General features: G+C 41.5%; 2 protein-coding genes and 1 long non-coding RNA gene across 6 annotated transcripts in view; 2 read left to right on the plus strand and 1 right to left on the minus strand.

Moving 5' to 3' along the window:
* The first annotated feature begins 2 nt into the window (after positions 1-2).
* On the plus strand, positions 3-17,753 carry zgc:113436 (uncharacterized protein LOC503528 homolog). 3 transcript variants are annotated; one of them, XM_034198476.1, is made up of 9 exons: positions 3-136; positions 641-684; positions 3,487-3,684; positions 4,820-4,931; positions 5,085-5,223; positions 5,886-5,940; positions 6,754-7,011; positions 15,831-15,947; positions 17,263-17,753. In XM_034198476.1, exons 1-9 carry the CDS (start codon positions 115-117, stop codon positions 17,488-17,490), a joined length of 1,173 nt encoding a protein of 390 aa, XP_034054367.1. In that variant the 5' UTR covers positions 3-114; the 3' UTR covers positions 17,491-17,753. The 3 variants fall into 3 exon arrangements, with proteins under 3 accessions (XP_034054367.1, XP_034054368.1, XP_034054366.1); XM_034198477.1 differs by having other exon boundaries at positions 129-144; XM_034198475.1 differs by lacking the exon at positions 3-136 and having other exon boundaries at positions 231-684.
* LOC117534279 lies at positions 6,515-13,753 on the minus strand. Of its 2 annotated transcripts, none has more exons than XR_004567169.1 (6): positions 13,675-13,753; positions 13,414-13,571; positions 9,644-9,723; positions 8,927-9,169; positions 8,562-8,717; positions 6,515-6,999 (listed from the first exon to the last, which is right to left on the minus strand). It is a non-coding gene; the product is annotated as an uncharacterized LOC117534279 (long non-coding RNA). The 2 variants fall into 2 exon arrangements; XR_004567168.1 differs by lacking the exon at positions 6,515-6,999 and adding an exon at positions 8,153-8,460.
* Positions 17,754-20,271: 2,518 nt separating the features above from the next.
* Positions 20,272-27,417, plus strand: part of abcb9 (ATP-binding cassette, sub-family B (MDR/TAP), member 9) — a 52,235-nt gene continuing 45,089 nt past the window's right edge. Inside the window, 4 exon segments of the mRNA XM_034198483.1 lie at positions 20,272-20,435; positions 21,786-22,122; positions 23,381-23,509; positions 25,902-26,076. Of these exon segments, the coding sequence (XP_034054374.1) occupies positions 21,787-22,122; positions 23,381-23,509; positions 25,902-26,076 (640 nt within the window). The 5' untranslated portion in view covers positions 20,272-20,435; position 21,786.

The following is a 27,417-nucleotide window of genomic DNA, read 5'->3' on the forward strand; positions in this document are numbered from 1 at the left end:
GAGTTTACATGAAGTACCATACTCTGGCCAGAAGGAGGAGCTCATGCTAAACCAATAGAATACAAGCTACGTTATTTAAAAAGTAGCAGAAGAAGAATACAGAGAGGGAGCCTGATGGGGATACTGGGAACAGAAGGTGAGGGGGTAAGAGCTACCAGGAAGGCCATTCTTAAGTATTTGAGTGAAACAGGGTTGATTGGAATCATTTAAAACAACGTAAATACAGTGGTATAATTCCACAAGTGGTGATAGGATGATATGGTGATACACACTCTTGTACAGTAGGTGGCGGTATGCACCTTCACGTTGTTTGCAATCCGCCAAAAACCGAGAGAAGAAGAAAACAGACAGGCACAACAAGCTCAGTATTTTCATCCTGATTGTATTTTGGATGATTAGCAACGTTAGCAGTCGCTTGCATTGCTGCTAAACATGCCGATTAGTACTCTAAAGCACATGTTGTTTACCTAGCGTCATACTCGCTGTTCACTTGAGTGATTTTCAGAGTAAAGCATGTTGAGCTCAGAGTCTCTGCAGGTCGCTGAGGAGGAGGTGGTGCTGGAGTCTAGCTCCAACAACTGGGAGATATTTACACTTTTGTGGCTAAAGGATGCTTTCCTCACACCATGCATCCTCTCAGGAAGAAGAATCTCAAAAGATACGCTCAGAAGTTCATCATTGATGGTAAGGGGTTTGATTCAGGTCCGGAGTGCAACACACTATATACCACGGTGAATTATGTCCCGTAATGTTCCACCACAACTGTGTGTATCAGGTGTTTCTAAACTGGTTTTCATATCGCCGAGTTACCCTGTGTTTTGATGGAAGATAAAGGATACAAGTCTACTTTGTTTGGACATAAGTATGCCAAACTCAGGAGCTGACTTCTACGGAAGAGGATAAGGGCCACATTTCTCCAAGTCATTTGGGTCTGTGACCAAAAGTTAAAACAAAAACATGGGAGTTTTTGACTTAAATCTCAGAATTATGAAATAAAATAATGTTTATATATTTTGATTTTTTTGTCTCCGAATTCTGCCTTTAATTCTTCCTCAAAAGAACATATTTTTCTCTGCAAATTTAATTTTCTGATTGATGTTTTATTAATTGTTTTTTAAAATTCATTTTCTGTAATTCATTTTTTTTTTATTTCCCCAAAATTATTCTGAATTTTTTTTTTACATTTATTTCCGAATTATTTTTATTTAATTCTGACATTTTTCTTAGGAATTCTGAAAAAAAGTAATTCTGTTTTCTCAAAAAAAAAAATCAGATTTATTTTCTTTTTAACTGTTTTTATTAATTTCTCAGATAATACTTTTTTTCCCAAATTCTGAAAAAGAAGAAGTGGTTTCTCTTGTTTACCTCAAGATTTTTATATCATTCTGACTCTTTTCTTGAAATTCTGGAAAAAGGGTTAGGGTGAGTAATTTCTTAAACAATAATTTTTTTTGGAATTGTTTTATTCATTTCTCTGATGTTCTGAATATTTTTTTTTTATTCAGATTTTTTTCTCATAATTCTGAGACTTCAGTCAGTACTCAAATCATGTCTTACTGTTGGTCACATTCCACATTTCCTCATATTTTCTTTTCTTTTACTCTTTCTGATTTATTATTATTTAATTCTGACTCTTTTTTCTTTGAATGAGACTAAAGTCACATCTCAAACATTTTCTTATTTTGGTCACATCCCAAAAAAAATTCCTCACGTCACGCGGTTTCTCTTCCGTTTTCTTCAACTTATTTCAGCAGGCCAACATTTAGATTTTATCTCAACCTTTTCAAATGAAGCAAAACATCAAACAGTTACCTTTTTGATCGATGTTTTTGATGAAGCACATTTCAACAACATGGCGATTCAAAGTGCTTTTCAAAAACATTATAATCATTAAGCCTAAGAGCAAATAATCACAGGGTTACATACAGGGCCGCCCCTGGCCAACTTGGGGCCCCAAGCGACATTGTGAGATGAGGCCCCCCCCCCAACCGACAGGAGTGAAACATTTTTTTGGAAACAAAGTACTTTGCAAATATAATAACTGTTTATTATTATTATTATCAACATAGTTACTTTTTTATAGTGAGGTAAATGGTGAATGTGCATGTATGTCATTCAGTATGCGTTTACAGGTGAATACGTCTGCATTTCCTGCCAAATACTAGCCTCGAAAAGATTAAAATATAATTAATGCAAATAAACTACTTCTACTAATAATGATAATCAATTCAATAATTAAATACTATATTATTTTATTATAATATAGTTGTAATATAGTCAAGACAAAACATGCTTATGACATGCTCAAAAACTGATATTTCTTAAATCTGTATTCTAGTTCCCTCTGTCAGCAATGTATCAACAACTACACACACATTTCTATCAGTATTTCTCTGTGTTGTGGTTGACATGACGATGACTGTTAGGAGTTAAGGGGAGAGGCTGAGCGTCACCATGATGATGACTGTTAGGAGTTAAGGGGAGAGGCTGAGCATCACCATGAAATGTGCAAATTGACATAAAAATGAATAAAAGGGGAAAAAATGCTCCATGTTTTTTAGGCTGTAAACTTTAACTGTTATGTAAGCCAAGTAGACAGACAGTTTACCACTCTTCCTCCTGTACATTAGCAGATAAAAGGCATAACATACTTGAATGAATGGTAAATAAAGAATGCTGGAAATAACTGCATTTCCATTAGCCTGTATGCTCTACAGAGACTGCCTTCTTCATGTCGTGAATTGCAGCTGCAGTCAATTGGCAATTTGACTTATACAACATTCGCAAGTTGTACATTTGACTCATACAATTTGTTTCCCCTCTTGCTTGCGCCGGACTGAAACTGTCTTTTCACCGACATCTCTTCTCCTGCACTAGTGGCCGTATCAAAGCCGTGATTGGTCAGATGTCGATTCATTGCAACGGTGTCGGGTTACAGACGTGCTCCCCTTGTCACCTCTCACTCTCGCACTGCACGGAGAACTGCGCACAGCAGCTGAGGCCCTCTGGGCGGGGCCCCCTGCGCAAAGGCGGGGCCCCGTGAAGCCTGCGTGATTGGCCTGTAGGGAGGGGCGGCCCTGGTTACATACTTTATTTCGATTTGCGATGAATGTTAATAAACGTATTATACGGCTTGATTGAATACTCAATTCTGATTGGTTAATTTGGAGATTGCAGAGGTTGTTAATACTCGATAACACACCGCTGCCAAGCAAATAGTGCCCGGTGGAATGATCGTTTTTAAGTCAATATAATCATTTTCAATTGATATTGTGAGTCAAGTCGTTGGTTTGTTAAATATGTGGCCGTGAAATAGGCGGATAATGTGCAGCGAGGCGGTCATTATAGAGACATATCACCCTTAAGAGTTGTATTCATTATCCCTTACTTAAAAACACAAAGTCTACAACCAAAAGCAGATCTTCAAATATGATTTTAAGGAATCTTCTATTATCCAAATCTAATATTGTGTCTTTCTTCACTCAGAGGGGAAGCTGTTACTACGTCGGGCCGAAGAAGGAGGAGAAAGAGGGAGGTGGTGATCGAGGCAGAGAGGAAGAGGCAGATTTTCCTCGACTGCCACTTCAACGACATCGGTCATCACCTCGGCCAGAAAGAAAGACCGTGCACCGAATCCAGAGCAAGTACTACTGGCTGGGCATCATCAAGGACGTGGTGGACTGGGTACGTTCGTCTGTAATGCAGTGGTGCAGGAATGAGTCCTAAAACCAAGGGATGAGTCAGCATTGTATCCCTTCCTGTCCCCTTGTCCAGTGTTTCCGCCAGACCAGGGCTGAGAGGGCTTGAATTTTGACTTGAGCCGTCCCTTATAGATACTGTCTTTTTACGTTAGTGAGCCGGATCATTTGGCTCGGCTCTCTTAAAGCGCCGGCTGTTTCGGCTCCCAAAACGGCTCTTCATGTTACCACAGCTTACCACGGAGCCTCAGTTTCGCCGCTGCGAGGCTCTGGTGCTCGCAGCTCACGCGCGTGCTCCACTAGCACCGCTCATCGCGTCCAAATCGCGCACGTTCCGTGTTGTCCTGTAGCAGGCACCGCCGATGTCGGGGAAAGGATCTTCAATATTCCGAAAATAATCCCACCAGACTCCTTTGCCCCTCCAACAAAGGAATGTCCTTGTCCCTTTTCCTTTTCGTCATTTCAAGCGATAAAAACTCTCGATCTTCTCTCGAATTATTAATATTTTTGGACGCCCTCTGCTCGCGTTCAGGGCGTCCCGAGCTGAATAAGGGCGTCAACTGACGGCAAGACGCCCCCCTGGCGGAAACGCTGCCCTGGTCTTGAAGTTTTTTCTGAATGTGTTTTTAGGTTGTTATCCTGAAATAAGGTCTGAGGTTAACACAAGCTGAAGAGATGTTCACTTTTAGTTTTACGAGTGAGACGACTAAACATCATCACGCCCAACATTAGCCACCTTTAGCTTAGCGGTGGTGACGTGAAGTCATGTGACCGTGCTGTAGTTCCTATATAGCCCAACATTAGCCTCCTTTAGTTTAGCGGTGGTGACGTGAAGTCATGTGACCGTGCTGTAGTTCCTTATAGCCTGTAGTTAGCTTTTTCCTTACAAAATCATAAAGTGGTATTAATATGTGGAGATTATCTTGCTGAACTAAACATGTCAGTATCATAAACGTTTGTTTGACAAAGAGATTATTTTCTGCAATAATCCAAAATCACATAGACAAATCCCAATTGGACCAGGGAGATGCTGCCTTCAGGGTCCAACAGCTGCTCTACTCTATGACACTGTGACTTAATAGTTATATTAATATTTAACTTTTAACTGTGTCCTGTTTCAGATCAAAGTGTGTGACACCTGTCAGCACACAGAAAGGAGTAAAAACCTGGCCAGGACGGTCCGGCCCATTAAAGTGGACGCACCTTGGGAGATCGTTGGGATTGACATTATAGGTTTTTGCCTTAATTTAATTTCCTCAAATTATATTTATCTGCCGTTTTATTTCTTACTAAATGTTACCTTATATTACCTCACCTTACTTTACCTTTCCTTACCTCACTTTACTTTACCTTTCCTCACCTTATCTTCCTCTTCCTCTTCCTCAGGGCCTTTCCCAGAGACGCAGCAGGGGAACTCTAACGTCATAGTGCTCATCGATTACTTCAGTAAATGGCCCGAAGCTTTTCCGGTTCAGAGGACGGACGCTCTCTCTGTCGCAAAATGTATTTCCAAATGCATATACAGGTAGATACACTTCAGAAGATCACCTGTAATCACACTTTACCTGACCAGGTGTTTGAAGCTTCATTCATGATATGTGAATCTTAAAGAGGCCCTATTCTGTTTTTGGAGATTCTCCCTCTAGTATGAGAAAAATAAAGAGCTTTTTGAACATCAAAGCATGGAGATATGTCGCATATCCTAAACAATGCCAATATCCACTATAGGTTTTCCTGGTTTTAACTACATTCTAGTAATGCCATTCTTGCTAGCAGCACTCGGGTTCAAAATACATATTTTACTTTAGAGGAATCATTGAATATTAAGATTCAAAGTTAAATGGAAAGTCTATCTGAAAAACTTTTCGTAGAAGTCCATGATCTTCCTGCCAGAAAGGATTCAGTGATGTCCAAGACCAGAATACTGTGTATATATATAATCTGAAAATGATTCGCCTCGAGGCACCCACACTGTCTCCCATTTTCCTTCCCTTTCCCATGTGTGTTTCTGTTAGAAAAATCTCACTCGTCACCGGCTTGGTCTTCAATATCAGGATCCATGTATTTATTATCCTCTCAAGAATGGGAGTAAAATCAGAAAAAATATATTTGTCTAAAATGCAACCATCAGGACATAACAATGTTTTTAACCTGAAATTAATCTCCTCTTCTTCTCTTTTCTTTCAGGTTTGGTGCCCCTAAAACAATAGTGTGCACGCAGAACGCTGACTTCTGTGATGAGGTGAGATTATTAAAATACTGTAAATAAATATTAACGCACAGATTTAAACACCCATGCTGCTGTTTTCACAACATACAATGAGGTTTTTTGCATCACTGCAGGACCATTTGCAACTTGAGACAAGGATAAACATTAAGAGAAGAAATAAGGGAACAGCGATTTCACATGACACTACAATCACTGTATACTTTAAAGAGTTCTCTCCTGCTGATGTTCAGGTGTATATCAGTATGTAGTGTCTCTACTTTAAAGAGTCCTCTCCTGCTGATGTTCAGGTGTATATCAGTATGTAGTGTTTACTTTAAAGAGTCCTCTCCTGCTGATGTTTAGGTGTATCTCAGTATGTAGTGTCTCTACTTTAAAGAGTCCTCTCCTGCTGATGTTCAGGTGTATCTCAGTATGTAGTGTTTACTTTAAAGAGTCCTCTCCTGCTGATGTTCAGGTGTATATCAGTATGTAGTGTTTCTACTTTAAAGAGTCCTCTCCTGCTGATGTCCAGGTGTATATCAGTATGTAGTGTCTCTACTTTAAAGAGTCCTCTCCTGCTGATGTTCAGGTGTATATCAGTATGTAGTGTCTCTACTTTAAAGAGTCCTCTCCTGCTGATGTTCAGGTGTATATCAGTATGTAGTGTCTCTACTTTAAAGAGTCCTCTCCTGCTGATGTTCAGGTGTATGTCAGTATGTTGTGTCTCTACTTTCAATTGTCTGCTTTCTTATTGTTTGTCTGTTCATTATTGTAACAAAAACAATAAAAACAAAGTTTAAAATATATATGTATATATAGATATATGATACATGATTATCTGTGCAGGTGAGCGAGCGCCTGAGCGACAGGTGGAGCATCGTGCAGGCGGTGTCTCCTCTGGATCCGCCTCAGCTCAACCCTCTGCACGACGGCAGCTTCTCGCAGCTGAAGGAGGCCGTGGAGCAGATGGTGGCGGAGAAGCAGAGCCAATGGGACGACTTCCTGGACCCCGTGCTGTTTCTGTTCAGAACGTCCAGCAACCCCACCACCAAGTTCAGCCCCTACTCCCTCATGTTCAGCAGGAAGCCTGACCTGCCCGACCAGGTGGGGAGAGATAAGATAAGAAGTCAACTTTATTGTCAATCTCAAAATATGTTTGTCCACACAGAAAGATTGAAATACTGTTTCCCACAGTCCCGAGGTATAAACTTACACATTAAAATGCAAGAACACTCAATAATTTACAATAACCGCAGCAGGATATATATATATATATATATATATATATATATATATATATATATTAGGGCTGTCAAGTTAACGCAAAAAAAAATTAACGCCACTAATTATTTTAACGCAATTAACGCATGTGTATTTTTTTTCCTTGGCCGCCCCGTAGTTTCAGAGCGCATCGAGTTTAAAATACCATCTACAAGCTGATGCTGACAGCCCCGCTCCTGCCGCCCGCTTGTGGCAGACCACACTTCCACGCTCACCGGCAGGCACCGACTGGCCATCGGGAGGACCGGGAGGGTGTGTGTATGTGTGGCCCGAGCGAGCGAGAGAGAGACCTTACGTGCATTGTTGTTGTTAGCATCTGGTGCTAGCTAGCTGCGCTAACGGATATACGGAGCTGTTTAAATGAAAACAGAGGAGCGATATTTCGCCACAACTGCGCCGAGCACTTGACTTTATGCAGGAAGCCAGAGAGTGGGACATTGTACGAAAAGTCAGCACACTCAGCACGGATAGTACGCAACATGATTGCAGCGTCCAGGCAGCTCCCGTTCGAGCATGTGCCTTGAGTTGCACATAGCTCCAACGCACGCGCACACACACCAGGGCTGCCAAGTTTCAGTAACAAGTAGGAGTGAGACTTTCGGGGGAAGATGCGTTTCGATTTTTTCTTTTGCCTTTTTTAACGTCGATTTAGAGGAATATCTCAATTTAAATTAACATTAAGACTGTTGTGATGTCTTCACCCCCATGCCAGCTGCTCTCCCTGCACTGTCGGCCTCCTCATGCTTATATAGTGTTAATAATTGACCAGCACAAGTAAAAATGAAAACAATTGTAACAAGAAAAGGTTTGACAAATAAAATACATTTATTTATAAAATGTCAATATAAAGAAAACATAGCAGCCTTTTAAGAACCAATAGCAGCCTTTTCCTTTAGTGCATTTTTTTTTTAAGAGTAACAAAATTATAACCAGAATAATATATATATATATATATTATAAATAAATAAAGTGCATGTCTTTGTTTGTGTGTTTTGGTTTACATGACATGTCTCATGTTGTAGGTGTTTGTGGCAGATGTTGATGCCTTGATGACAGAGGGAGGGGGCTCCCATTTGAAACACTGTGGCTCAAGGTTTGCCATCTTCACAGTCATGATGGATGACAGAGTTCCATCAAGAGCCAAACAGTTTTTCGGGTTTTGTTCAGTCCCACCACAGAGAACACTCGTTCAGCATCAGCATTTGAATGTGGAAGTACAAACACCAACTTGGCAATACGAGAGAGCCTCCCAAATCTGCTCATACCGGTCACCTTTGAAAAATGTAGGAAGCCTAATTACTCTCAAGTATTTTTGTATAGAATTAAGTTGATTACGTCAATGGGTATTTCAAAGGGTGCAGAATAATTCTTACCTTATTCTTCATTGATGCCAAGTTCCCCGAAAAGCTCTCAATGTCGAACGTGGCTGGGTCTTCGGCATGGCAATGTCCATGGACTGGTAGTCCAGAAACTCCTCACTCAGTTTGTCACGCTCGTCAGGTCCGTTGTATGGGAGAAGTTCAGGAAACCTAAAAAGAACACAATGTGCACTGATCTGGTAAAGTAATGTAGCTGAAACGGGTTGTTTTTCAGATGTGGTCATTAAACTTTACAATCTATTAAGAAAATGTGACAAGAGCCAAGAGTCTTTAACCTGCTCTACTTAAGCATATTGAGATAACTTGTGTTATGATTTGGCACTATAGATACATGTACTTGACTTGATACCCCAAGTAACCTGTCGACAAAGTACAAGGCGTCTTCCACTCCACACTCTACCCTCTGCTGGACATCCAGAAACATGGCATGTTTTATCTGGGGCTCTCTCATGTGGAGTTTCTTCATGGCATACTCCACAGCCCTCACCAGAAACGCCACTGCTGCCTGCTGGAACCTCTGCACTTGCTGCGTGTAATGTCTCCTGCATCAAGGAGCCTGTCGAGTGTAGCTCGAGTAGTGAAGCCGATCACCAGCTTTTCTCCTACGAGAGACACAATAAATCAACAACGTCACAGAGGTCATTAAGGTGCTGTATGCGATTCTGGAGAAAGATTGATGCAATATGTTCTCATTCCCAACACCAACATGTCAGTATGAGACTGGGAATAAGACCGGTGTTGAGTCACTTTAGCAATCATCAACAACCCACAATAGCTAACTTTGAAAGCACCCCTTAAGTATCTTCATCACATCAGTGGATTGATTGATTGAATACTTTATTAGACAGAAATGCAAACAGCACAAGTACAGTCACACATTTGGGCTAAAAGGATAACATAAAAAGTCCTGTGGACTTGTTTCCATTGTGGTCCTATGTGTGTGATGAGATGACATTATCAAACTCATAACTTGTCTGCACAAGCAGCTCTCTAACAAACACACACAGTATTATGTGAGTGAGATCAGTGAGTGGATAGTGTATGTGCATCTGCTGATGTGAAACTTGGAGGATTACCTGGCAATTGGTTTGATGGGTCCTTATAGAGGATTTCATGCAATTCCCGGTGCTGCGGGCTTCAGAAACTTCGAGAGAAACTTGCGGATGATGAAAAAAGGAACAAACATAGTACATTACATTGCATTTAGCTGACGCTTTTATCCAAAGCGACTTACAATAAGTACATTCGACCAGGAAGACACAACCTTGAAGAAAACAGAATCATATAAGTACATCAGGTTTCATAGAGCCAAAACATTTCAAGTGCTACTCAACTGGCTTTAGGTAAGCCAGCCCTTTATTAGTATAAAAGTGCTTCGTTAATAGTTCTAACGCTCGAAGTGGAGTCGAAAGAGATGAGTTTTCAGTCTGCGCCGGAAGATGTGCAAGCTATCTGCTGTCCTGATGTCAATGGGGAGCTCATTCCACCATCTTGGAGCCAGGACAGCAAACCCACGTGTTTTTGCTGATGGGAACTTGGGTCCCCCTCGCAGTGAGGGTGCAGCGAGTCGTTTGGCTGATGCAGAGCGTAGTGCACGCGCTGGGTGTACGGTTTAACCATGTCCTGGATGTACGAAGGGCCAGATCCATTCGCAGCATGGTAAGCAAGTACCAGTGTCTTGAAGTGGATTCTAGCAGTTACCGGAAGCCAGTGAAGCGAGCGGAGGAGCGGAGTGGGAAAATGTAGGAAGGTTTGAAGACCAAACGAGCCGCTGCATTCTGGATGAGCTGCAGAGGTCGGCTGGCACATGCAGGTAGACCAGCCAGGAGGGAGTTGCAGTAGTCTAGGCGTGAGATGACGAGAGCCTGGACCAGAACCTGCGTCGCTTTCTGGGTCAGCTGGGGACGTATCTTCCTGATGTTGTAAAGCGTGTATCTGCAGCAACGGGTTGTAGCAGCGATGTTTGCAGTGAAGGACAGGTTGTTATCTAGGGTCACACCCAGATTCCTTGCAGTCTGAGTCGGGGAAACAACTGAGGTGCCGATGTTGATTGTTAGGTCAAGAGTGGGACAATCTTTTCCCGGGAGGAAGAGCAGCTCAGTCTTGTCAAGGTTGAGCTTGAGGGGATGAGCAGACATCCACTGAGAGATATCAGCTAGACAAGCAGAGATGCGTGCGACGACCTGGGTCTCTGAGCGGGGGAAAGGACAGGATTAATTGGGTGTCGTCAGCGTAGCAGTGGTATGAAAAACCATGCGGGCTAATGACTGATCCGAGCGAGTTTGTGTACCAGGGAGAAGAGGAGGGGACCAAGAACAGAGCCCTGAGGGACCCCGTAGTTAATTGACAAGGGTCGGACTCAGACCCTCTCCAAGTAACCCTGTAGGTGCGGTCTTTGAGGTATGAGGTGATGAGGGAAAGTGCAGAGCCTGAAACTCCAAGTTTTTGGAGAGTGCGAAGGAGGATCTGATGATTCACCGTGTCGAATGCAGCAGACAGGTCCAACAGGATGATGACAGAGGAGAGGGATGCAGTTTTGGCAGTGTGCAGTTCCTCCGTGACAGCAATGAGAGCAGTTTCTGTGGAGTGACCTGCCTTGAAACCAGACTGGTGCGGATCCAGAAGGTTGTTCTGATGGAGATAACAGGAGATTGTTTAAAGACAGCGCGTTCAAGTGATTTAGACAGGAACGGGAGGAGAGAGACAGGCCTGTAGTTTATAACATCAGACGGGTTGAGAGTGGGTTTCTTTAGGAGAGGGTTTACTCTTGCCTCCTGAGACTGTTTGGAAAGTGACCAGAAGTTAGAGAAGTGTTGATGAAATGGTGAGAAACGGTAGAATATCAGGAGCGATAGTCTGAAGGAGGTTGAAGGGATGGGGTCCAGAGGACAGGTTGGTAGGGCGGGCAGAGGTAATGAGGGTGAGAACCTCACTTGGAGAGAGAGGGGAAAAGGAGGTAAGTGTGTTGGTGGAAGGAGGGTCTGGTGACCCAGCGGTGAGTAAAGGTGAGTCAGAAAAAGAAGAGCGAATATCATCAACCTTTTTTTCAAAGTGGGTAACAAAGTCGCTTGACAGAAGTGAGGAGGGGGGGGAGGGGCTTTTGGAGGGTCCAAGAGGGTGGAGAAGATGGAGAATAGTTTTTTAGGATTGGAATAGGAAGATTGGATCTTATCTTGAAAGAAAGTGCTTTTTGCCTGAGAGATCGAAGCAGAGAAAGAGGAGAGGAGAGCCTAATAGGTTAGGAGGTCGTCACGGTGTTTGGATTTCCACCGTTTCCGCTCTGCTGCCCTAAGGACGGTTCTATTAGCACGCAGTGCATCATTTAGCCAGGGAGCAGGAGGGGACTGACGAGCCTGCCGAGATGTGAGAGGACAGAGCGAGTCCAGAGTGGATGAGAGAGTAGAGAGGAGAGTTTCTGCAGCAGAGTTTGGAGGTAGGAGTTGGAACGAGTCAGAGGAAGGGAGGGCTGAGAGCACCGACGAGGCAAAGGTAGAGGGGGAGAGGGAACGAAGGTTACGGCGGACAAGTGCAGGATGAGAAGAGATTAGTTTGTTATGTTTGGAAAGGGGTAGAGAGAATGAAATGAAGAAGTGATCGGATGTGTGGAGCGGGTTTACAGAGAGGTTAGAAGTAGCGCAGTTCCTTGAGAATATGAGATCAAGGACATTGCCAGCTTTATGAGTCGGTGGGGATGGAGACAGTTAGAAAGCAAAGGCGGTTAACAGGGATGTTAGTTTGTCTATCTTCCCTGTCTGGAGGTTGAAGTCTCCGAGAAGTACAGCGGGAGGGCCAGTTTCAGGGATGTGTGAGAGGAGATTATCTAATTCCTCCAAGAAGTCCCCCAAGGCGCCTGGTGGACGGTAGATAACAACAATGGTTAACTGTATAGGATGGGTTACTGTGACGGCATGGAATTCAAAGGTGGAAGGAGTGAAGTTAGGTAGCTTGAAGAGGGAAAAGCTCCATTTGGGAGAGAGCAGGAGACCAGTGCCACCTCCTCTGCCAGTTGGTCTGGGTGTATGGGAGAAGGAATATGCAGTGGAGAGAGCTGCTGGGGTGGATGTGTTGGATGGAATAATCCAGGTCTCAGTGAGAGCAAGGAAATCCAGAGACTGCAGGGAGGCGTAGCCAGAGATGAAGTCAGCCTTAGGAACAGCTGACTGGCAATTCCACAGGCCACCTGAAACTAGATGTTGGATCTCAGTGGAGCATGTGGGATAAATGAGAGCAGGCCGGTTATATCGATTAGGAGATACACGGGGCCAGTGATAATTGCGAGAAGACACATGAACAGGAATGGAGAAAATACACATGATTATAGCATGAGGGGTTAGAAAACTAAAGAAAAGAGAAATAAGACACCAGCTCAATCAGAGTAGGATTTGCCTCCCTTGTGACTCCCGTAGGACTCCAATGTCTTTGTCAGTCTTCGGCTGTCTGACGCTCCAGAAATGAGCTACCTAAAATGGACGCCTGATTGCTGAGTTCTCACAGCTGTAGGGCCACGCCCCTCTAATTAGTTAACTATCTACAGCTGATGGGCGACAATAGACTGGCCCTGCCTCTATTGTAATGCAGGCTTGAGTGCTGAGGCCTGTGCAGCAGGTTTCGCCTGAGCAGATCTGAGATTTAAAATCTCTCAAAAGCGCCGTATTAGCTACAATAACTACAGAACAATTATACAGAGTAGAATAAATGAAACAGAGAAGTCTAATTAAACAAGAATATAACTTCCAGTGGTTGCTGCGTCAATAGGTAAAATCTTCACCCGGTCCAGATGCACACTGTACATTATTACTAGCATACTGTATTACTAGCATACTGTATCCCAACCTTCCCAATTTACCTCATCATGTAGAAGGAAGATGGAGGACTTCTCTCTCTGGAGGAGGAGGTTGAAGGTGGAGAAGACTGGCAACGTTGCTTGATAGAAGAGCAGGTACACCTCTGTCATTGGGTTAGAGAATGCTTCCAACAGCCTCCTGAACCTTGGTTGTTTCTCATCTGTGAATAAAAAAAACACAGGTTGTGCATACTACATACATTTACTTTTCAGTCTGTTATAATAATCGTTCGTTCATCTGGATCATTGAAATATGATGCCTACCTGATTACTTGAAGTAGCTGGCCAGTGGTTCATACTGCTGCAGGGTACGAGTCAAACACCTCTCCAGGCTCAACCATCGAATGGAACGTGCATAAGTATTTCCAATACTCGCTTCCATGGAGCTCACAGAATTCTATGACAAGAATGGAACATCTTAATTTCAATTTAATTTAACTCTTCTGAATTTCATTTGGACTGCACATACCTGTCAGGTAACCTTTACGATTGGTGCTTCCTTTAAACCAGTATCCCACATCCACAGTCAGATCCTCTGGATCAAAAGATAGCTACATGTTACTGTTTGATTGATTGAATATTTTATTAGACAGAAATGCAAACAGCACAGGTACAGTACAGTACTGTACATTTCCTTAGCTCATAGTAAGTATCCATTAGATCACACAAGCAAATACGTCATGATTTAACTAACACTGCTATTAGTCACGGGTTGTGTTAAACCCACCGCAGCAAACCTGCCACACTGCTCACCAGCAGCCTGTGTAACGTTAAGTCTCACGTAGTCAGACCCACCGTTGACTTCATCAAAATAAAAATATTTGTACAAATAATGTGGTTACCTACCGTTTGACCTCCCGCTTCAGATGAACATGTCAGTCACGGCATTATTGAAGCGCTGACACAGACATTTCACGTTTACTTTTCGATATCTCCGCCATAGAGTTATGTTGTTCTTCATAGGATAGAGACGCAATGACCCGCCCTAAGCTGCCTCTGATTGGTTTGTATACGTGGTGCCGTTGGTTGGATTTAGCCTCGAGGGCTGATGATTGGTTATCACATATCTCGGTCAGCCAATCGGGGGCAGAATAGGGCGGGCTCACCCTGTCCCTGACTCGAACTACGGCAAGCCTCAAGCAACAAGTTATGGAAATATATCATTAAATAAAAAAATAATTATAAAGTAGTGAGAGGGGGGGAAAGTGTGTGAAATGGCAAGTGTGGCGTGAGGCGTGTGAAGAGGTTACATTGCGTGACTCTCACTCTCAAAGGGTGAGACTTGGCAGCTCTGCACACACACACACACACACACACACACACACACACACACACACACACACACACACACACACACACACACACACACACCACACACACACACACACACACACACAGCCACACACACACACACACACACACACACCACACACCATTTTGTATTGTATTATTGAATGAGAGAGGTTCCAGGTTGAATTGAGGCGAATATTTGTAATGTTCAGAGGTTGTTGTGTTTAATATTCATGAGAATATTTGTCATTGTTCAAATGATAATAAACATTAGCATAAAGCATATTTGTCCACTCATATGTGATAAGAGTATTAAAAACTTGAAAATATTCCTCTAAGGTACATTTAGAACAGATCAAAAAATGTGCGATTAATCGCGATTAACTATTTTAATCGACTGACAGCCCTAATATATATATATATATATATATATATATATATATATATAAGAAGTACTTTATCGATCCCAATGTGGGAAATGTTTGTGTTGCAGCAGCATAAAAATACATGGCATTGTACAGTAAAAATTAAAAGACTAGAAATAAACACGAAAGTAGAAAATATACATGTTGGATTTTCAAATTGACAATAACAAGATATAAAGCAAGTTATTCTATTTACATAAGTATGTGACAGATGAATATTACATATTAATATCCGTTGGGAATCCATTGTTCAGAGAAGAGAAACATAGTTTAATCAGAATCAGAATATTACCAGGTACGAGGAATTTGACTTGATGTCATAATAATAATAATAAAGCTTTATTTATAGCACGTTTCATTCAACGAAATCAGCCCACAGAGAAGACAAATATGGTAATTTCTTTGTTAAAACTGCCATTTATGATCCTGAAAATGTCAGAAATGGACTCAACATCTTCAATTACCCCCCAAACCACTCCTGTCCAAATCGGCCAAGCCATCTTTAACTTATGCTAATTAATGCAACTTGTACTAAGTGTGAACATTGCCCAACATATGCAAGTTTATATCAGGCAAGTTTCTATGTGCTGGGGACCCCTAGTATACATTTCTATCAGAAAACTGTGCGGTAATCAACAGGGTTATGAGTAGACAACTACTATGTGGTACGTTCCTCCTCGCTCTAATTGAATGTGTTTCCTCCAGACGACGTTGAGCCTGCTGAGTTACGACGACCAGGAGCAGGATGAGTTCTCCACGACGGAGAAGGCCTCCTCGTTTCTGAGCGCGATGCAGGAGCAGCAGAACTCTGTGAAGCAGCTGGTGAGTTATTTTGCACTATTTGTTTTTAACCATTGTCTTTATTAAAGGTCACCTATTGTGCAAAATCCACTTCTTCATGTCTTTTCTACATCAACATGTGTCCCCTCTGTGTAAAGAGACTCTAAAAGTGTCTTGGCTTGTGTAACTATTAGCCAATCAGCAACCAAGGTAACCCCCCCCCCCTTATCACCTGAATCTCCTCCTAGAGCACCATTGAGTTATTTGTAACCAAATCTCTCTCAGAGGGGCGTGGGGAGGGGCTCCTTATTTTCATCTAAAGTAACAGACAGAGAATCAGCACTTTGGAAACAGGGCTGAAACAGAGGGGATTATGGGGTAATGCTGCAATGATCTGTTTGGTGTTTCAGCCAATCAGAGACAGGCTCTGTGTATATCTGAGACCTTGGATATATTGATGAAAAACAGTATAATAGGGGACCTTTAATTCCCCAGATTGAAAGACACATCATTTCATATTCTATTCTTGTACATATCAATTTACATGTATATAGACTTTCTGCACTTATTTTTGTGTTTTGTATTTTATTATATATGTAGCATTGTTGGAGGAGCTCAGCTCAGAAAAATTGCATTGCTACACTGTAGCTTTGTGCATATGACAATAAAACCTTTGAATCTTGAAAAACAAACAAATGCTAAAACGGAGGGGACTAATTTATAAATGTTTAGGTTTGTTTTTTGCCCTTTTAATTCTTTATTAGTTATTTTCTCACATTCCCCTTTACATCCATTTGGACTCCAATTTAACAGTTTCGTTAACAAGGGGTCACAACATGTAGAAGGTCTCAAATCCAAGAAATTCAACATGAGAATATGAAAACAAAACGTATAGAACGTAAATAACACAGGTATAACAAATCAAATAAAAGATGGGTTATATATATATATAAGGTCATCCTACATATTACAATAATACAGTCCAATATACTTAGGAAAATATCGATATACCAGAAACATTTCAAAAATAAAAATCATTTCAAAGAAACCATATTGTATTATTTTGGGGTGTTCCACAGTCCAGTTCCTTTTTTAATGCAGCCTTTATAGTCCTTCCATTATTAATGCCAGTTTCCTCCTATTACCTCCACCAATGGTGTCCATCCTTCTTTCAAAATGTCCCTCTGTAATCGTTAGCATATATGTAATTGTTTCCATTGTATACATATTTCTTAGAATTGTCAAACATTCAGCATATTTTTTTAAGCCATCTTATTGTAATCGTTTTTCTTCGCCGCTGTTAGTATTTATTCTAGATTTGACATCTCCTCTCCTCCTAAATGTGTTTGTTGACCAGGTGTTAGCCAACATGACCGCGGCCTACAAACAGGAGAAGAAGAAGAACGCCAAGCGCCGGACGCACAGATCGCCCTCCGTGACTTTCAAACTCTCCGAGCCTCAGTACGCCGCCGGAGACTCGCCCTCGCCAAAGAAACTGAAGGACAGTTTGTATTTATCTTTCCCTGTGGAGCAGATCAGCTCAGAGGACATGAAGACGGAGACGTTAGCTTTTCACTTAGCGTAGCACGACAAAACACACACACACACACACACACACACACACACACACACACACACACACACACACACACACACACACACACACACACACACACACACACATTTGAAACAGAATCCATGGACCGAAAAGGAGAAACAGACATGGATGAGTTCCTCCTTTTATCCCGACAAAAACATTTCCCATGATGATGTTAACTTATTTTTGTCCGCTGTGTTATACGATAGATTTCTAAGCCACAATACTTTTAAATAAAGCCATTGTTTCGTTGTGTAGACTGTTATTACCTGATGATCATCATGCTATAAGAGAGAAACTCCCTCCACTCAGAACCAGAATGGGATTAGATTTACGTGGTGATACAGAGACACAGAAAGAAGAATACGTAGCAAATCAAATAAAAGTAGGACAGCTATTTTAAAAACTATAACAAATTAATAATATTTACATATGACCAATACTATATTTGAAGCACAACACCTCCTCACATACGATGCGATAATACTTGAGACGTTGAGATCAAGTCTCTTCCTGCTGAGATCCACAATAAAAACTCACCTGTTCACCATGACCTTTTCAAGATTCAAGATTACATTCTTTATCATCATGTGCTCAGCAGCTACAGTGTAGATATGTCAATGAAAAACGTCCTCCTCCAACAGAGCAACATGAATATATATATATATATATATATATATATATATATATATATAGGACATAAAACTAATAAAATAGTGCAAGAGAATGTTTGGAGATGTGCAAGTAAATACAAATAAAATAGAAGAGTCTACAAGTAAATGGAATTATATAATGGATAAATAATTTACAAAATGGGTCCCTTGAAAGGCGCTAAATAAATAAAAAATATTGTTATTATTATTTAAAGGAGGCAGTGCGGAGAGGAAATGTGCGACGTGCAGGATTTACATGCATCATGTTATTATGGGGCGGATAACAGTCAGTGTCAGTGGGTGGGGGGTCGATACTTGTACATGAGGAGAGTAGAAGAGGGGAAGAAGCTGTTCAGGTGGAGAGAGGTTTTGGTCCTGATCGTTTGTGTCCAAAAAAAAAAGGTGTAAAATTGCTCTTAAATCAAAAGAGGTTGCATTAATAAATCTAACTTGCCTTGAGCTGCAGGAACAGTGTAGTAATTGGAGTCTCTGTATTTGTTTGTGGATATATACACACAAAAAGCTGTATAGACGAAATCTATAATGAGATATATATTTTTAGATAATTTGAATTGAAATTTAGACTGAACAATACTAAAAAAAATACAAAATATCTGAATAAAAAGGTAAGAGCAGAGGGATTTTAATTATGTATAAACATATATTTCATTTGGTGAAGGTCCGAATGTTTGTCATTTTAAAGAATGTATTAACAATAAATTAAATTAATAAACACCAAGATTTTAATGTATTTTCTTTTAATTTGATAATTAAGCTTGTTTATTTTTGTAAGTGTTTAAATAAGAGTATATTGAGCAGTTGAGAACATATCTGAAATGTTTGTACATTTAGATTTTTTAAAAAATAACAATAGAAGTAATAATTGACTTGGTGAGCGAGAATCCTCTCCCTCAAAAAAAAAAAAATAGACCTTTTTTTTGCACTTTTTGTTGTATGTGCTTTTTCCCAGCGGCTCATGAACGCTCACCAGGTGGGAGGAGCCACGTGATGTTCACTTTCGCAATAACTGACGTCATAGAGGTAAAACAGAAACGGGGGTATCACTCTGTCTCATTTTCCGTGAATAAAAACTACTTCAGAGTTGATGTTTAAGACATGGCAGTTTCAGAGAAAGATTACAAATATATTTCTAGTTTTCAATCGACCATCAGGTACGAAAGCACAAGTGTGTGAAGTGTACTTTCGGTCATTTATGGAGGGTAGCTAAACCTTTTCTCTTGTTTTAAGGTGGCTGAATTCATATATAAACTTTAAAGATAAAACAGATGCCAAGTTCCATTTTAAAATGCTGGGGGAAAAGTACTCAGATCTTGTACCAAAGTGTAGGAATATTCTGTTACAGAAAAAGTCCTGCATTCAAGATGTTACTCAAGTAAAAGTAGAAAAGTATGATCATTAAAATAGAGTTAAAGTAGCGACAGTAAAAGTAGTCATTTTAACGGAGTATTCCTACACTCTGAGCTGAGTACTTCTTATTTTATTCAAGTACAAGAGCTGAGTACTTCCTATTTTACTCAAGTACAAGATCTGAGTACTTCTACTTTTACTCAAGTACAAGAGCTGAGTACTTCTACTTTTACTCAAGTACCAGATCTGAGTACTTCTACTTTTACTTAAGTACACGATCTGAGTACTTCTACCTTTACTGAAGTACCAGATCTGAGTACTTCTACTTTTACTCAAGTACAAGAGCTGAGTACTTCTACTTTTACTGAAGTACCAGATCTGAGTACTTCTACTTTTACTCAAGTACAAGATCTGAGTACTTCTACTTTTACTTAAGTACACGATCTGAGTACTTCTACCTTTACTGAAGTACCAGATCTGAGTACTTTTACTCAAGTACAAGATCTGAGTACTTTTACTCAAGTACAAGAGCTGAGTACTTCTACTTTTACTCAAGTACCAGATCTGAGTACATCTACTTTTACTAAAGTACACGATCTGAGTACTTCTACCTTTACTGAAGTACCAGATCTGAGTACTTCTATCACCTCTGATGAAGTATATCTTATCTTATATTTTTTCCTTCGGGATAAACAAAGTATTCTGACTTTGATTCAGAGTGTGAATGATCTTATCGTAGACGATCTTTGATACCAGTGTTCCGGTGGGCTCTCTCTTTAAGCTAACTTATCTCAGATATACAGAGAGATATAAATACATGCTGTTTTTTTAGGGTGCCTTATATGTAAGCTGCTCTTTATTTATTAAGTAGGAAGCCTGTGTCTTTATGTAATGCTCTGTGTGGATCTTAAGGTATTTAATAACAGGAACGCGTGTGAAACTCACCTGCTGCCAGCTCTCCTACTGTGCTAGTGAATGTAGTATTTCTGTTATTAATGGACAATCATCTACAGAACTGTAATATTTACATGTAGCTCTTTATTGTGAGATGTATCTGGTATTCCCCCTGTAGCCACCAGCCGCTAAAGACCGGAAACACGTCTCCTTCAAAATAAAGGTATTTGACCTATTGATAAAAAGTTATTATGAGGGAGAAGTACACAGATCTTGTACTTGATTAAAAATAGAAGTACTCAGATCTTGTTGTAAAAGTAGAAGTACTCAGATATTGTACTTGAGTAAAAGTAGAAGTACTCAGATCTTGTAGTAAAAGTAGAAGTACTCAGATCTTGTAGTAAAAGTACTCAGATATTGTATTAAAAGTAGAAGTACTCAGATCTTGTACTTGAGTAAAAGTAGAAGTACCAGAGTGTAGGAATACTCTGTTACAGTAAAAGTACTGCATTCCTCAAGTAAAAGTAGAAAAGTATTATCATCAAAATATAGTTAAAGTAGCGACAGTAAAAGTAGTCATTGTGCAGATTGGTCCATTTCAGAATAATATATATATATAATATATAATTATTGATGCATTATATTCTGCTTATTTGGGGTTTTTCCTCTCCTGTAGTGTGTTCTATAGGTTGTACTGCATGCAAATGGTCTGCAGAGGCTACAATCAATAAATAGAAAAATAACTCTTAGAGTCCAATCAGCACTTATAATACCTTCCTGTATTTTCTCCCCTGTTTGTCAGCAATGTCTACATATTTAAATGTAATAAAAAGTAGACTTTGCAATACAAAAACCAGACAACTGTTTTTCAGGAAAAAAAACGTTAAAATTGAAACCCATTGTGTCAAATCCTAATAGCAATAACTTCCTGTATGTTGGGAAAACACTGAGTGTCCTCTTCCAATATCAGAGTCCACATGATAACAAAGGTATCCCAACTGTAGCTGTGTTCATGACAGGATGTGTGATTACCTAGAAGAGCATCAGGACTGTTTGAGGCATATGATAGCTATGTGATTAACATGATGATTCAGCCTCTATGGAGAGAGACATCAAGCATGCTCATTTCTGACGTGGATCTGAAGTAAACATTGAATACTGCTTTCTATTCCTCCATCTTGTGACTGTGCAACTCCCTCTCTTGGATATCAGCATGTGAAGGACACTGTTCAGGAACTAGTTGATGCTCTGTATGTGATGACTACTTCCATTCTGGAGAGGATCACAGATACATGGATCCTGAGATTGAAGCTCAAGCCGGTGACGAGTGAGATTTCTCTAACACTGTATTTTCTCCCTGTGTGTCAGCATGGGCGTTAAAGTATCACTGATCCTCGCGGTGCTCTTCATCCTCCTGGACCTCATCCTCACTACCGTCCTCTTCACACAAGGCTCTCACTGGAGCGTCTTCAGGGAGGAGGCGCTGAACTTTGACCTCCTGAGTTCAGTGTTGGACCTGTGGGGGTGCGTGCTGCTGCGGGCCCCCCTGCTGCTGGGAGCCTGCATCGGGGTGTCCTGGAACAAACAAGATGGCCCCCCGAGGGTCTCCACACTCTCCACCCCCGTGCTGCTCCTCTGCCTCGTCATCATCACCTTCGCCCTGGCCAAGATGCTGATGCTGTCCGAGCAGGAGCCGCTAACCCAGGTAAACACAGAGAACATAGAAACTGCCGGATGCTAACTTAAAGGTCTCCTATCATGCAAAATGCACCTTTTTATATCTTTTATACATCACTATGTGTCCCCGGGGTGTCAGAAGACTCACAAAGTGATGTATTTTATACATTGTGTCCCCGGGGTGTCAGGAGACTCACAAAGTGATGTCTTTTATACATCACTATGTGTCCCCGGGGTGTCAGGAGACTCACAAAGTGATGTATTTTATACATTGTGTCCCCGGGGTGTCAGGAGACTCACAAAAAAAACAAGAAAATAAAACCCCCCTCTTTTCCTCCGTACCCAAATCTCTAAAAACGGGGGAACAACGGAGCTGATCCAGATTTGCTGCCGATTTGACGACATTACTAAAATGAGGGCTGGCTTTACATCCACGGCACTATCAGAAAGGTTGCTATCAGAAACAATGCCTGACGTGTTTTGGACGTAATATGGTCTGTGTTTTCGTTAGCATCGCTAACACTCAGAGCTAACCATACTGGAGAGAGTGTGAAGAAGCAGGAAATAAAAATGAAGTCACCTTGTGGTAAACCTGAGAGAGAGAAAGAGTTTGAGCTCCATACTGTTTCAGAAATAATCCTTGATGTGGTTTGGAACATGATATGGAGTTTAATCACGGCAGCATTTAGCTGAGTTTCTGCTGCTAGAATTCTGAGCAGGCATTAGCTCCCCCTCCTCTTTTTTATATATGTTTTTAAAGCTAAGGACCCAGAATCAGAGCTTCTCTAACGGGGCTGAAATAGAGGGATTTGAGGCTAGAATGTGTGATCTGTTTGGTACACCTCATAGACATGTTTTTATAAATCTGTATCTGAGACCTATAATTCCTAGAAATAGTATAATAGGACACCTTTATATATGTTGGACAATAAGCATAAGTTGTATTAATTAGCATTAGTTAACATGCCGATTTGTACAATTCTGATGTTGTTTTTGGAGGTTCTTGATGATGTTGAATCCATTTCCGACATTTTTAGGATCCAAAATGTCAGTTTTGAGTCCCCTAAAATTTTTAATTCATCAAATCAGCCCACTGGGAGTGCAACTATGTCCACCAGCTTCCCTCTGTCATACTGATACCACATCTTTAGTCTTATTTTATTTATTCTTTCTTATTATCACTGTGTATATTCTCATGTGTACTACCTGTGTTTCTGTCGTGCTCTGGATTTCCCTACGGGGATCAATGAAAGTCAATTTGATTTTATCTCATCTTATCTTTCCAGCAGCCCTGGTTTCTGAGCCTCATCTGCTGGACCTGCGTCTCCTCTCTGCTCGTGGTGCTGATCTGGAATCAGATCGGGAAGAAGGAGGCGGGGAAGAGTCCAGACAGAAGCAGCAGAAGAGGATGTGAGGCAAGTTTACAATCACTCTGCACTTTTTCCCTTCTGGTTAGACGATAACTGCATTTCAATCAGAAGAGACGTGATGTATGGAATACATGTTTATTATCGGTCACATTATATAAATGAAACATAATGATGACAGTTTATAACAAGTGAATGAAATGGTGTTTTGGCGATTAGGCCCAGGTTTTGTAGGATATCAATCGGGAAGGGAAAGAACCGTTTCCGATGAACCCCCCTGGGTCTAGACACTGGTGGTGGTGATAAGTGGTTAGGTCCGGTTGGAAGGGAGAAGGTTAAGCTTGGCCCTGAGTTGGAAGCAGGAGGCGAAGGGGTGGAGGAGGGTTGCGCGTTGACACCTGGAAGACAGCTGATAGAAAAGGGGAGAGCATATATAGAGGGATTAACAGGTGCGATAATTAGGCTTGTGAATGGAGGGAAGTGATAGGTTAGCTGAGGAGTGGCGCTCCCTGTCATCTAGTGAAGGGAGCGAGTATTGCCATGACGTGCAATACGGAGTGATAGGTCTTCCTGCCTGAACTTGCGCTAAGCTTCATTTCATTGTCTTTGTACTTCAAAAGATTCAAGATTCAAGGCTTTTATGGTCATTCGTACATAGCTAGAGTTTAGTTATGTAGATGAAAATCTGAAGTCACAGGCTCCTCCAACAGTGCAACACAATAAAACAGATAAAATAGTGCAAGTAAATACAATAAAATAGAATAGAAGTAGTGCCTTAAGAGTCTATATACAAGTGATACATAATTTGTAAGTTGCAAACAAATTAATGTTCTGGATGTTGTTAGTTCTGGTGTTTAACAGTCTTATGGCCTGTGGAATGAAACTTGTACTCTGTTCAATGACAATAAAGTTGAATCTTATCTAATCTAATATAGAATAACACAGGTATAAAACATACGATCAAAAGCTACAGTGGAGTGTAAGATATGAATAGTTCAATTAAAAGCAGCGGCAAAAAGACAAGGATTTCTAGCGCTGCAGATAGCTGTTACAATCTTTCCGAAGAGGAAACAAGTACCAAAATGTCCATGTTAATCCCTCTGGGGCCATTTTACTTAAAAAAGCCTGTTAGCCACTTTTCTAAATTTCGACCATTTCCAAGTTGGCTGCCATTTCCAGCCGAGGAAGCAGTATTTTCCCACAGAACTTTAACCAATGGAACAATTTCAGGGGTTTTGGAATTTAATTATAGGCTTAATTTATACTGGGGACGCTGAGGACATGTCCCCACCACTATTGGAAATGGCCAATTTGTCCCCATTACTTTGCATTGGGATAAGTTGTTAAAGATGTTCTGAAAATAGCGTGCACAAAGACTTGTACACTATGAGAACATCTGGAGGACTTTTTGGATGTATTTCTGGCAACCCAAGTGGTGCTGTTTGGACCTGCGACACGTTTAATATTAGTAGTAATTTAAAAGAGAATAGTAAAGCAATTGCAGTTGTTAAAAAAGGATAGTAAGAATATGTATGTACATTATATGTATTGTTTGCGGGGGGCGCTTAATGCAGTACTGTTTTTTAAATCTGCAAAAAGTGTCCCCACCACTTTTACTAACAAAGTGCATCATGCATTGTTTATCACTGTGGGCAAGTCACATTTACTGTTTAGAAAAACTTCTCTTGAGCTTTTTCATGTCTTTTTAAACACAAAATGTAAAAATGTGGGGCTTAGGAGAAAGCATTTGGGACTCTAAACCACATTGATACTAAAACTAGTCTTCCATGTCAGCAGAATTAGTTAGCAGAGACTGAACACCATGATGTCAGCAGTACTGCCACTACTACTGCACTGCTTCACCCCATAATACCTCCAACACCTCCAACACCGTGCATATTAGGCTACCCAGTTGTCCATTGGCAGGTGTGTTTTTTTTATAGTATGGCAAAGACATGGTAAAAAGAAGCTTCTGAGACCTGAATTTGGTTCCCACTTGGTCAGAAGTGTATGATTTGACACCAAGATAATTTATAAAGGGCGAGTGAAAGTGATTTTATGGTAAAAAAAGACATTTCCATTTAAAGAAATGTTAGCTTTTTAGTGGCTAACGGGCATTTTGAAAAGAGTAACCTCAAAAGAGTTTGAGTGCCAATGTTAGTACTTGTATCTGAACATTTTCCCTGGTGTTTTCAATTATCTGCAGCACTATTAAAAGTATTAGTTGCAGCGACCTGATCCAGTTATGTGGAGCATAATATATATATATGTTTATATTTAGAATCAGTAATATTTATTTGTATCAATATGACACTGCTTAAGTTTGTATAGTATAATAATTATCATGTTTCATTTCATTATTTTTATTATTTTTTTATTTTTTATTATTGTTTTACACATTTGAATCAAATCAAATCATAACTGAACGCTGTTTCTCCAGGACACTGAGAAGCTGGTGGGAAGAGCTGAGGTGGAGAGTGAGAGGAAGAAGGAGGAAGAGGAGGAGGAGATGAAGAGTGGATCTGGGGCGACACTGGGACGTCTGCTGTCTTACTGCAGGAAGGACGGAGGGCTGCTGTCTGTCGCCGTCCTCTTCCTCCTCGTCTCCGCTGTGTGTGAGTCTGCTTCTCATACAAAACCTTAAAGATGGGAAATGTGGGAAAGATCCAACATCACAATATTCATTCACCAAATACCTCGATATTGGATTATATTATTTTACTAAATGTTTAATTTTGGCTTGAACACAGCTAGAAGCTAATGCTAACTAGCTCTCCTGCTAATTTGAACCCTGATTTGTTGAAATCTCAATATCAGACTCCAGCAACACACTCTCACTCCATAAACGTCCAGGAGCGACGTTTGGTCAGGGTCCCCGAGGCGTGCAGTTGTGACGCTCCTAGGCTCATTCAGCTTCATAAAGGGGCGCAAATAGCTTTCAACTGATTTCAATGTATTCCCATCTGCGGCGGGATTTGACGCTCATGGAAGCACGGCAAAATACCTCATGAAAGACGACACAGGAAGTGAGGATACCCGGCCCGGAGGAAGCCCGGGGTCCCCTTCTGGAGCCAGGCCCAGAAGGAGGACTCGTCGGCGAGCGTCTGGTTGCCGGGCTTGCCACGGAGCCCGGCCGGGCCCAGCCCGAAAAGGCAACGTGGGCAACACCTCCGCTTCTCCGTCCCGCGGGCCCACCACTTACGGGAAACAGCGATGGGGTTGGGTGCGCTGCCAGCAGGGTGGCAGTGAAAGCGGAGGGTCTCGACGGACCAGACCCGGGAGACAGAAGCTGGCTTTGGGGACATGGAACGTCACCTCTCTGGGGGGGAAGGAGCCGGAGCTTGTGCGGGAGGTGGAGCGTTACCAGTTGGATCTGGTTGGGCTCACCTCTACGCACAGCGTCGGCTCTGGAACCTTACTTCTGGATAGGGGTTGGACTCTATTCTTCTCCGGAGTTGCTCAAGGTGTGAGGCGCCGGGCGGGTGTGGGGATACTCACAAGTCCCCGGTTGGGTGCTTCGTTGTTGGAGTTTACCCCAGTGGACGAGAGGGTCGCCTCCCTACGCCTGCGGGTTATGGGGGGGGGAACTCTGACTGTTGTCTGTGCTTATGCACCCAACGGCAGTTCAGAGTATACGGCCTTCTTGGAGACCCTGGAGAGAGTCCTGTATGGGGCTCCTGAAGGGGACTCTTTAATCTTGCTGGGAGACTTCAACGCACATGTGGGCAATGATGGAGACACTTGGAGGGGCGTGATTGGGAGGAACGGCCCCCCTGATCTGAACCGGAGTGGTGGTTTGTTACTGGACTTCTGTGCTAGTCATGGATTGGCCATAACAAACACCATGTTCAAACATAAGGATGCTCATAAGTGTACGTGGTACCAGAGCACCCTAGGCAGAAGGTCCATGATCGATTTCGTTATCGTATCATCGGACCTGAGGCCGTATGTTTTGG

This window comes from Gymnodraco acuticeps, unplaced genomic scaffold, assembly GCF_902827175.1.
Source record: "Gymnodraco acuticeps unplaced genomic scaffold, fGymAcu1.1, whole genome shotgun sequence".
In the NCBI taxonomy this organism is placed as follows: Eukaryota; Metazoa; Chordata; class Actinopteri; order Perciformes; family Bathydraconidae; genus Gymnodraco; species Gymnodraco acuticeps.

What these genes read in the sequence shown, in the direction of transcription:
- zgc:113436 (XM_034198475.1), top strand. Translation starts at nt 514, where the DNA reads ATGTTGAGCTCAGAGTCTCTGCAGGTCGCTGAGGAGGAGGTGGTGCTG. An exon ending in CGTTGGGATTGACATTATAG is followed by an intron (nt 4,932 to 5,084) that starts GTTTTTGCCTTA and finishes CCTCTTCCTCAG; the next exon opens with GGCCTTTCCCAGAGACGCAG. An exon ending in ACGCTGACTTCTGTGATGAG is followed by an intron (nt 5,941 to 6,753) that starts GTGAGATTATTA and finishes TTATCTGTGCAG; the next exon opens with GTGAGCGAGCGCCTGAGCGA.